This window comes from Cercospora beticola, chromosome 10 (genome assembly GCF_033473495.1).
Source record: "Cercospora beticola chromosome 10, complete sequence".
Classification (NCBI taxonomy): Eukaryota; Fungi; Ascomycota; class Dothideomycetes; order Mycosphaerellales; family Mycosphaerellaceae; genus Cercospora; species Cercospora beticola.
Genome location: NC_088944.1, coordinates 195,388 through 206,712, shown reverse-complemented (window position 1 = coordinate 206,712; position 11,325 = coordinate 195,388). Strand labels below are relative to the sequence as shown.

Below are 11,325 nucleotides of genomic sequence, written 5' to 3'. Positions count from 1 at the left end.
AAGTTTTCTAACTAGAGTATATTCTTAGACTAGAAGAAGTATCGATTAAAAGTATCTACTTCGTTTAGATCTAAGTTAGACTCGTAACTATTTATTATTCTTTAGAGCTAGTCCGATATATAAGAGAGTAGTATAGAGTTAGTTAGTATAACTATATATACTTTTGCTTCTACTATACTATACTTTTCGATATCTACTAAGTAATAGTCTTATATCTCGTAAAATACTTTTTTCTTATTCTAGTAGATATTAGTACTAAATACTATCTTAGTACTTTTTCTACTATTCTATAGGCTATAAAGCTACGAAGCGTAGTATTTTCTCTTAGACTTTTATTTAGTCCGAGATCGAAGTCGAAACTAAAAGTAGTCGTAATATACTAAGTATATTCTATTCGATCTTCCTACTATTCTTAAGCTCGTATAATATATAAAGTAAGTATACGAAATACTTAGAGAGCTTCTCTAGCTATTATATTACTTTTAGAATAGTCTAGCGACGCCTAGTAGAAGTCTATATATTTATACTAAGGTTTAAGTCCTAGAATATTTCTATAAGTTCGAGATATATTCTATAAATAATAATTTAAATAACGCCTATAGTAAGCTAGCTTATTTCTCTTATCTCTTAGTTATATAGAGCTATACTTAGTTCGAATACTTTCTAATATATATTAGGAAGCTAGAAGCGAAACCTACTATATACTTAAAAAGGCTACTATAGAAATTAGAAACCTTTAGCTATTACTTCCTAGAATAATCCTTAAAGATAGTAATTAGCTAGTAATATTAGCGAATATTCGGAAGCGTTAAATTATATAAGTAGAATTTTATTTTCTAGTTCGAGCGAGGATCGCTAATATCTTTAGTAAGAACTAGTACTTATAGATACTCGTAAGTTCCGATAATAGTACCGTAATAACCGTTTTCTATAGTATCCGTTACGGCTAATAAGCAAGAGGTACGTCGGCGTTACTAGCACTATAGGACTAGAAACACTGCCGCGTAGTATACAAGAACCCCTATCCGAGGATGCGCCGAGCTCGATCTTGTCTCGTGTACTAACGAATAGTATCTGTGCGAAGCTGAATCACCGATGTGCTAGTAACTCTGACATTGTCGCATGCAGGATTCACGTAGCTCTATAGTCCTCTGGACGTTCCCCTCTGCGTTCATTAATCGTGCACAGGATCGTATGCCATAACTCTCGACGAGCTCGGCCGCGGTTCCACAGCGCCGTCCCGATGACCGCTCGATTCCATTAAGTCATTTAGCATGTCTCCCATTCGATAGTTCCCAAGGTCGTCGTCCTTACGAACATACGGCATACTCCAATTGGGCCGGAATGTTGCGCTGAGCTGCAGCAAATCTGAACTGTGCCATGAACTGTTGTTCATAATCTCTGTAATATCCGATATCGAGGCCGGTAGCTCGATACGCAGCTCCTTGGAAGCGGTGTAATAGATCATCTTAGCCAAGCCACGGGACAGAATCCACCTTCCACTCGTAGCTAATATAATGCGGAAGAATTCCTCTAGTGCAGATATCGTCCTTTGGTCGGACTCGAGACCTTTGCCCGTGCGAGGAGTGGATCCCTCTGGAGGTGTGTGCATATCGTTCAAGCATACGAAAGCCCCCACCACGGAATGATTCAGGAGCACAAAGGAGACACACTTCAAACCGTGTGCCTTACGGAACGCTCGAAGAACGGTTGCGCCTTCATAGCAGTGTTGCAGGGCTGTCGCACGCAAATGTGTTCTCAATCGTGCTCTTTCAGATCCAGCCAATTCTTCGGTGTCGTGCTCTGTTTCCTGCATCAATGCGCACAAGTGCATGTGGCTGCGCTCGTAGAGAGCCGCCTGAACGCAGTGGTACTGAGCGTGCAGATCGTAAATGTTCGGGGGTGCCCTCGTAATAGGAAAAACTTCCTGTGGAATCGCATCATACCATTCTTGCAGCTGTGCAGACAGCGCTTGACTCGCCGATACAAGCTCGGATAGGGCATCGGCCTCAAGTGAGTGTGCCGTGAGGATCGTCGTAGCTTGTTGAAGGAGTCGTGTGAAAAGGCATCGTTGCTGGAACAGGAAGTTCGCTTGGAGCGGGATTGGTTCGTCGAGAAAAGGGTAGCCGATCTTGGTCTTGGTTAGTCTATTCTGGAGCCACGGGAACATCGTGTGGTTACCCAGTACTGCAAATCCTCCAGCAGCACGTCCGCCATCTCAGGCGCACGATTCCAGTCCACGGCATCGCCAGCAATCATTAGGCCCATCCTACAAGTCAAATTCAGATGGACCACCATCCACCAAGTGCAGCTACGAGCTCTGTAGTACACCAGGTCTTCTCTGGACCACTCTGCCAGCCGCACGGGCAGGTGTAGGGTGTTGTTCAACTCGCAAGCGGCAGACAGCAGATCAAGCCCTTGCTGATCTTTGCCCTGGAGGATATGCTCGACCGCCAGAATGGAGAGTCCCTGGATATTTGTGATGCTAGGCTCTGGCCCAGCCAGCGTCCACAGTCGCAGAGCTTCTTCGTGGAACCGGATATTTTGGTGCGGGGCTCCTTCGGGGTCGTCGTCGCCGCTGTTTGCGATATCTGCGTAGAGGTACGCTAGGGCCATCATGGCGTTCACGAGAAATGGTGAGCAATACTGAGACCCGAGGTCTTTGCTACGCAGTGCTTGCAGAAAGGGTTGAACTTCCACGAAACGCCAGCAGACATTGGTATATGCAAGGAACATAGATAGCAAGTGAGATGTTTCTTCGTCGCTGACCGCCACGAGCCACGGGTGTGCCGGTACCCAGTAGAGCGGACCGCTGCTTTTGTCCTCTGCACGTTGTTGCGCCGAAGCCCCGGTCGCACGTTGCGAGTTGGTCTCGGAGAGGAAGCCGTCGAGATGGTCGAGCTGTAGCACGCTGTGTTGCAGAGTCTGATAAGCCTCTACGGATGGCAGATACAAGCGGTCGATGGTCACCACCGTCCTTGCAGCGTTGGTCGTTTCCTCTAGAGATGCCGTCGACTCTACTAAGCTTTTCAGAAAGAGGCGCCGCGAATGCTGACTCTGCTCGAGCGAGCTGCCGTCCACACCAGCTCCAGCCCGAGCATAGTCCAAGAGAAGCTCCATGTCATCACCTCGACGCATGCGCCGGAGGACTTCGACAGCTCTCGCTTCATTACCTCGCGCGAGGATATCGTGCAGCTGTTCTAGACCCTCAATCCTGCGCTCCATCTCATGGTACCTTCGCTTTTTCGCTTGCTGTAGTGTCTCGTTGGGCAGGGTGCTCTCGTATGAACATTCGAGTGATCGACGGGCGCAGTAGCTGCAGGGCAGGCGGCCATCGCACTATGCCGATTAGCTATCCCCAGTTTCGTCTCTCCGCAGAAACGGTACCTTGACCTTTCTTCTCCTACAGCTGTAGCATGCCGAGGGCACTGTTTGACGCTTCAGATTCTGGGGCAGGCGACTAGCCTCGTCTTCCATGCGCCGTGCCGAACTTTCCGCCATCTGCACCGCTCCCTACAGAACAGGTCATGGACTCTCCAGTTGCAGCATACGGTGTCCCTAACCAAGCTGGCAGCGAACTCTGCAGGTCGTGATCCGTCGAGATCGAATCGATGCCGCATGTAGCTGAGAGCAGCAGGTAAAGCGCTCTCATGAAATCCCCGCTTGTTGGGAGTACGAGGCAGGCGAGAAAGGTTTGATGACCGGCGTATTAGTCATGAATTCGTCGAAAAGGCTCTGCATCAAATTTCGATCCGTTCTACTGTTAATTGTTGAAGGTTTCCATAGGCGGTCTCAAAAATCGTGCTCAGTTCCCAGAATTCTTGTGAAGAATTGTGAATTTCCCTGTGACTAGTACCGGAAATGAGCGTGCTCGCGTGACCATTCGACGGTGCCGTACTTTCTTGGCGTGCATGAGTGAAGTGGAAGTTCCGTGACGGCTACCTTATTTGCGTAGAACGCCAGGCCATGACAGCATATCATCAACCTCCGCTATATTGAAGACTGCTAGGTTTCGATAAGAGAGCTCAGGCTGGAGCAGAGTGTATGCACCTACTGGACCCGACGTGATTGTGTTCCAAGGACTACCGCACCGCTTGTGAGCAAATCAGGCGCATTCAAATGAGCTTGGCCTTGATCTCTCAAGCGCTAAAGTGTAGTGCGATAGAAAGGAGCTGATACATCCCGATCGATAGGACGCAAGGGCCTGTGATACGACTACGCCGAAGCAAGGCTTTCCACAAGGTCGGACCAATTCGCCTTACGTTTGTACCGCTTTTGCTGGTCTGGCTAAGCACCGTGTCGTTCTGGCGCTCACCTATCAGATCGTGAGTCCTCCATGAATGCGGACCCAAGCAGATCCAGCTTGAACGTCAACTTTGCTAAGTGTACGGCAGATAAGGAGTCCAGCCAGCCTGTCGAGGTCAGGTAGCGATCGAACGAGGTCCATGGCACAGCACTTGTGTATTCTTCTTTGACGCAGATGACTGGCATGAGAAATGATGCTCCCACTGCACAATCGGACTCTCAATGCCAGGTTCTCCAATGTTTGAAGAATTCAGGCAACCGCCTCGGCATGTAGGTCACGTGCCGGTAACATCCAGATGCGCACATGTCCACCTGTCTAGACGTTGACTTTCGCTCCATCAAGAGCTCTCTCGGGGACTCCAGTGTCACAGAAGGCGGCCAGACCTTCTTTGCGGGCCATCCGTCACCCCGCTGCGTTGCCCTCGATTGCGCAGGGTAAAATTCGATTGCCGGAGCATCGCGATGTAGCACAGGAACGGTTCCGTGTGCCGCAGTCTCGACCACGCATTTACAGCCATTGTGGATAGGTATCTGCATGTTGTCGGCCACATTTGCTCTTTGCTGTTTGTTGGCACTCGTGCTCAGCATTTGGGAGGCGAGAGTAAAAGAGGATGTCTCCAAGCGATGCGCCTGATTCTGGAATCCCTCCGCCGCAACTCCGAAGACCATTGTCGCAACCATCGGACCTACAGTTCGCGTTCTGTGCTTTGCCTCTCGTAGTTGTGTACTCCAGGGACGCGAAGAGAGGAAGGCAGATGACGACCTCGGAGGGATCCCCGCAGCCGAACTTGCTATACCCCGTCAACTGGTTGCAAGCCTGGCACAGCAGGGCCGCCAGTCGAGTACTTGCCAGCGTCAGCTCGACCAGCATTGCCGGCTGCACAGCTCCGCCTGCACGTCTTGAGATTCCACAGCGAGCCGCATACTGGCTTCAGCAGGCTGCTGCAGCTGCGCCTGGAATTCGAGATGATCGCGATTGAGGGCAGGCGCTCCTCCGTACACGGGGGATTTCGAGGGTCTCAGCATGAAATAAAAAGACATGCGGATCGCCTGCAGGCATTCTTGTTCTGTTTCCTTCGACAGGGACTCTACGATTCTACCATGTCGCCCGTTCTTCCTGCGCTACCCCGAAGCGACAGTAAAGCCCGCCTCTTCAAGTGAGCGCGTGCCCGCTGTCAAGCTGCAAGCCGTGTCCATTGATCGCGTAACCTTTAGTTACATCGGCCTAGATATGGAAAACAACATGCACCGCAAGATATATCGTCTAATGAAGGTTGGTGCGTACAAGCAGAAGCGGACCAGCAGATCTGATGGTGATCGCAGCTCGAGGCGAGTGAAGGACGCCAGAACATTATCAGCGTACTAGACGGCTGTCGCAGTGCAACAGCACTTGTCCTGCGCGACCGCGCCTCTACTTATCGGACGTCACAGGTCGACACAGAAGCTATGGCTGCCGAGTGTCGCCGCATTTATCTTCGCGCCAGCTCCACCACGAAGCCAATTTATGACCTCGCCGAGGACCCGTGTACCCCAGGCCTGCCGAATTGGATCATACAAGTATGTCGTATCTCCTGCATACGGTCCGCCCGTACTGACTATGCAGTGGATGCTTTGGCATGTGTTCAGGTACCGCGACGGTCGAGGGGAGCTCCATCGTGCAGACCGTCTTGGGAAAACAGAAGATGGTGATAGAGCACCTCCACCTCCGCCTCCGCCTACGTCCGGTGCGTCTTGGACATCCCCTCTGACTACGTTATGGCTGACCTGCCAGATGTGGGAGCTCGCCAATGTCGTCCTGTCTATTTCGATCCCGTGCGAGGAGAGTACCGGCATGGACTGACATCGCAGTCAGTGCCTGTCCAGACTAGTGAGTACGAGACTGAGCACGGGCCCTGAACTGGCCTCGAATTCCGATCGAGGTGAAGCAGGACGCGCCGGAATTCATATGTTTCATGCATAACACGTTTCGCTATATAGCGGAACAGAGATTGTGTACTCGGGGCCTTGACGTGCTAGTCTTTCTTACTATCCGTCGCCGTCTTTCGCTTGCCTTTTACCATAGTGGCAACTCGTAGCACTGATTTGAAACACCGCCAGACGTCTTATATGTGCCAGTCGAGATATCCACCCAGGAAGTGGTTATAGCGCACAGCATCTCAGGAGCATCCCCTTTCTATGGGAGCACACACCGACAGGCATTTGGAGCGACCTGTAGTAGCTACCCTATGCGATCTCGGAGAATCGAAATCAAAGGTCCACTGCCCTTCCTTCCCATGCTCGAGAGCACAGAAAATCGAGGTGGAGGTGTGCAACATTACCGAGCAGTTCGCCACGTCTCTGAGCCTTGCCTCGAGCTCTGCCGAAGAGCAATGTGGTCGAACCGCGCCGAATACGGCCTCGTACCAGCACACATCAATCCACGCAGGCGATGTCATTGGACTACTGCTAGAGTGCCTCTCATCTAACAGCGGTGGTAATCTGCGTGCCGGATGTACAATGTATCGCACGGCAGGATTCGTGATCCATTAGATTGCATGCATGTAGTGCCGACGCAAGAGGGCTTATCGCTATTCGTTCGGATGGGCACTTGGACCCGCTTTGACAAGGATGCAGCTCACCAGCGCTATGGGGACGATGAGACGCGCAGAGATATGTCATGCAAACAAGTGGATCCGCTTCTCTACGGAACATACAATTCTACGGCAGTCAGACGCGGTGTACGCAGTAAACCTCCCACAGCAGAGCCGACATGCTCTACTCCTCCGACCTATCAGTTCCAACAGGAGAAGTCGTATGTCAAGAGGTCCCACCTCGTTTCGCTCACACCTTCGATCCGCAGTCAGATTCCTGATCTTCGGGACATCGGTTTGCGATCAGAACGTGGTCCTCGGCAGCATGCAATCGATTTGCTATCATGCCCGGCTCCAAGCTTTCTATCACGCCCGGAATGTGGCGTAGTTGGACACAGATCCCACCGCAACGACAGAGACTTGGAGAGTTCCAGTGCGTAATACTCAGTACCAGATGCCAGCGGAGAACTTTTGGGCGGGATCCTGCACAACTCGGCATCTCAATCGCACTCATAGGCCACCATTCCAAAATACCTGATCTAGCTTCGACGAATGCTAAGTCCATGGGGTATGAGGAGGGTTGCTAGACCGCGCGACACGTGATCTCTGAAATCGGACTCGCAGCGCCAGTCGTAGAGAGATGGTCAAGGCAGGAACGAGTTGTGCACTGTTCACCACCGTCTTTAGCGAGCTGCATGCTGACGGGCAGTTGCAGCTGTTCTAGGCGCGCCGTTAACCGGGCTTATGCTTCAGCATAAAGAACTGCAGTTTTCGGGGCTTGATCCGAGGGAGGAAATCTCTGCGTTTGCATGATCCTCCCGCGCCAAGAAGCGAGCTCACGCAACGTGTCCCGCTTGCATAGAGTGGAGTACTGCATTCCCACCTAGAATCATTACGCAGGTGGTTAAGGAGCGAAGGCTTTAAAATAGGGTCTACTCGACAGCAAATCCTACGACACATATGCCGGTGTGCGTAGAGGCAAGAATTCCAGTAGGGCGTGTGGCGGACAAGTCATCGCGGTGGTGTAGAGCATAACTGCCTTCTTACGAACCTTGTACTTTTTGGCACGGCTGATGGAAATGTGTCGCAACGCTTTCAGTGCAACTTCCCCCTCCCCTCTCCTTAAATGCAAAAGGCCTGTTCTGTTATGCTAATAGTAATAGCAAGATAACGCATTCGAGTTCTATCTATATTATATTAATGCCCTTTTGTGCATTCTAAATATTAATAAGCATAACGCCGACTTGTCTAGTACTCGATTCTATACTTATAGCTATATTGCTATATAGACGTCTCGCTATATTAGTATTATACTAATAAACTATATATAAGAGAAGGACTAAAGAGAAAAAGAAGAAACGTTATATATAAGTAGCTTATACTTATATAAGTTACTAGTAAACTAAAGTAAAGATCTGCCTAGAGGCTAGTTACCTTCTTCTCTAATACGATATTAATTCTTATAAAAAGACTCCTACTAACTAATATATATAGTATTCTAGATAACGACTAAAATATACTTACTATAAGAATTAGGATATTTTCTACTAGTAAGACTATTTTCTAGAAATAGTAAAATAATATTAGCTATAGTATAATTTAATAAAATACTTAACGTAATTAGAACGAGTAAAAGATATTAATATATATATAGGAAGCTAGCGACTAGGAAGCTATAGAAGTACTTATACTACTACGACTAGGTTCTTTAATTAAAATAGAATACTTTTAGATATAGATATAATATATATATTACTCTTTAAGTCTAGACTATACTATAAGTTCCTATTATTCTATAATAATAAGTAGTACTATAGAAGAGCCTAGTTATAGTAAGATTCGAATATTACTCTAAAGAAATATAATACTCTCTAATATTTATAGAAATTATAGATATAAACTATTCTATCTAGCTAGAGTATAACTCGAGAATAAAGACTAGTCTAGTTAGGCGAGGCTTAGAAGCTAACGATAACGAAATCGCTAACTATATAAAATAGAAATATCTTATAAGCTTAATAGACTATCTTAGATACTTTATAGCTACGTATATTATACGCTTACTTATCGATCGTATAAGATATTATATAGTATAATAGGTTATAGATATTTAACCTATATAATAGCGCTTTAAAGTAGTAATGCTAAGACTACTAGAGTTTATAGATAAAATAAAAAGTAAAAGTCTATTAGTTCTCTAGTTAGTTATAGTATAAATAATAGTATATTATAACGGTCTATATAATTTAAAAGCAAATTAATAAAGGAGAATTATTTTCTACGTTATACTTACTAGGTATCGACGACTTAGACTTACTTTATCTAGCTCTAAAGAGTCTACTAGAAATATATTATAATATAGTAAATAATAAAGTAAAGTACTATCTACTTACTTATAATAAATTCCTACTTAATAGAAATCTTTATAACTATTAGATAGCTACGAAGCTTCTATAATAGTATACTTACTAAAGTATTTACGAACTATTCTAGTTCTACTATTTCTTACTACTCGATATAGTTTATAGTTCTCTTCTATATAGCTCTATCTATTCTATAGCCTTACTAATCTCTATAATTACTTTCTTAATATAAGTAGAAAGCTACCTTTATTTAAGAGTAGCGTACTAATATAAAATAAATATAATATTAACTATATATATAATAGAGCTATAAGGTATTAATCTTATATTATAGATTACTTAGAATATCTTTAAAGACTCCTCTAGCTCGAAGTAGGTCGCTCTTTAAACTAATAAGTAAGTAGCGATATACTTACTTATTTATACTAAAGGATAAACTAGTATATATATTCTAAAGTAAATCGCCTACTAAATAGATATACTATAGAATAAAAGCTATATTATTATAATCCTATAGATCCTCTTCTATAGAAGTATTAAAAGGAATAAAGCTACTAATATTATAGCTTAAGAAGTTATAGACTAGAGAAGAGAGTAAAAAGTAGTAAGGTAGCTAATAGAGTTATTTAGCTTAAGGAACTTTATACTATTCTATTTATACTAAAGTAAAAGAATCGAGAAAAAGCTAAAAAGAAGTAGTAGGCTATATAGTATATAGAAACGTCGGAGAGATTCTCGTTTAAGTATACTATATTACTAAGTAAAAGATTTCTCTAATTCTATAGCGGCTTATTTAAGCGCGAAAGCATATTACTTATTTAGCTCTATATTAAGAAAATTAAACTCTAGAACTTCCTTTTTAATTATAATATCTCTAGCGTCTAGAACTCTCTATACTACTATTACGAAGGATAATAAACTATCTAATATATAGTACTAATATATCGCCGACTATACGACCTATATAAGAAGCGCCTCGGCGAGTTACCTAGCTCTATTAACTTCTAAAGTATTCTAAATAGCTATAAGCTAGCTATAAGGACTATCTATTTTATAGAATAGATATAGATTCTAGAGTAGAATAGAATCGAGAAGAAGTAGTAGACGTCGAGTACTAGATAGATATAGTAAATATATAGATAAAGAAAGATAAGTCGTAGCCTCGAGGAGTCTAGTATATAGTAATTAGTAGAGAGACGACTACTATCTAGAATAGCTTAGAGATAAGAATAGATAGTAATTAAGAGATAGAGTAAAAGTAAAAGAGTCGGCTAGCTTTATTTACTATAGTAATATTAGCGAAGTAGAGCTATTTCTACTTAGAATAGTATTAGCTAACTACTATACCTTTACTTCTAAGTATCGCTATCTCTATAGTAGCTATAACTATATAGGAATTAATCGAATTAAATTAAATTAGATTACTCTATTATATAGTATATCTAGAGATAGTATAGTACTAGAATAGGTTTATATATTTATTAAACTAAAGTTAGTATAATTATAGGCCTTATATATACCGATAGACTATAGATCTACTTTAATAAATAAAGAAACTTTCGGATTATATAACGCTTTACTCGAATACTTCCTATAGTAGTAGATATCTCTATTACTTTATAGACTATAGTATCTACTCTCCGAGAGCTAGAAGCAAAACGATAGCTATAGCGTAGCTACGTAGACTACCTCTAATTAGGAAATATATAAAGTTATATTAATAGGATAGATATTTATCTAGATTTTAGAAATATTAGGTATATAGTAGAATAGCTAAGTAGTTAAACGATATTAGTATTCTCTTAGACTAGGAAGTTAAATAGCTAGAGCTAGTTATAACTTTATATAACCGAGTTTAAACTCTCTAAGCCTATATAGATAATAAGATAGAGCTATATCGAAGACTAGTTAAAATTTAGGCTATATTAATTAAGAAATATATACCTAGCTATATTAAAGATTAGCAAAACTTAACGCTGCGTTAATTATAAAACGTACGCGTATACTTAATACTATTATATAAAGAGACGACTCTATTAAGTAATAAAGTAATATAGAGAAGTCGAAAAGTATTAGATAAGTATAAG

The 11,325-nt window shown here is 43.8% G+C and overlaps 2 protein-coding genes across 2 annotated transcripts; one reads left to right on the top strand and one right to left on the bottom strand.

The window, feature by feature from the left end:
• Positions 1-1,174: 1,174 nt before the first annotated feature.
• On the bottom strand, positions 1,175-3,225 carry RHO25_013162 (uncharacterized protein; the record flags this gene model as incomplete). The annotated part of the gene is made up of 2 exons (XM_023605091.2): positions 1,175-2,131; positions 2,182-3,225. The coding sequence occupies 2 exons, from the start codon at positions 3,223-3,225 to the stop codon at positions 1,175-1,177; spliced, it is 2,001 nt and encodes a 666-aa protein (XP_023448569.2).
• A 2,526-nt stretch (positions 3,226-5,751) lies between these two features.
• RHO25_013161 (uncharacterized protein) lies at positions 5,752-6,201 on the top strand (the record flags this gene model as incomplete). The annotated part of the gene is made up of 3 exons (XM_065603662.1): positions 5,752-5,862; positions 5,909-6,029; positions 6,077-6,201. 3 exons carry the CDS (start codon positions 5,752-5,754, stop codon positions 6,199-6,201), a joined length of 357 nt encoding a protein of 118 aa, XP_065459734.1.
• Positions 6,202-11,325: the final 5,124 nt, after the last annotated feature.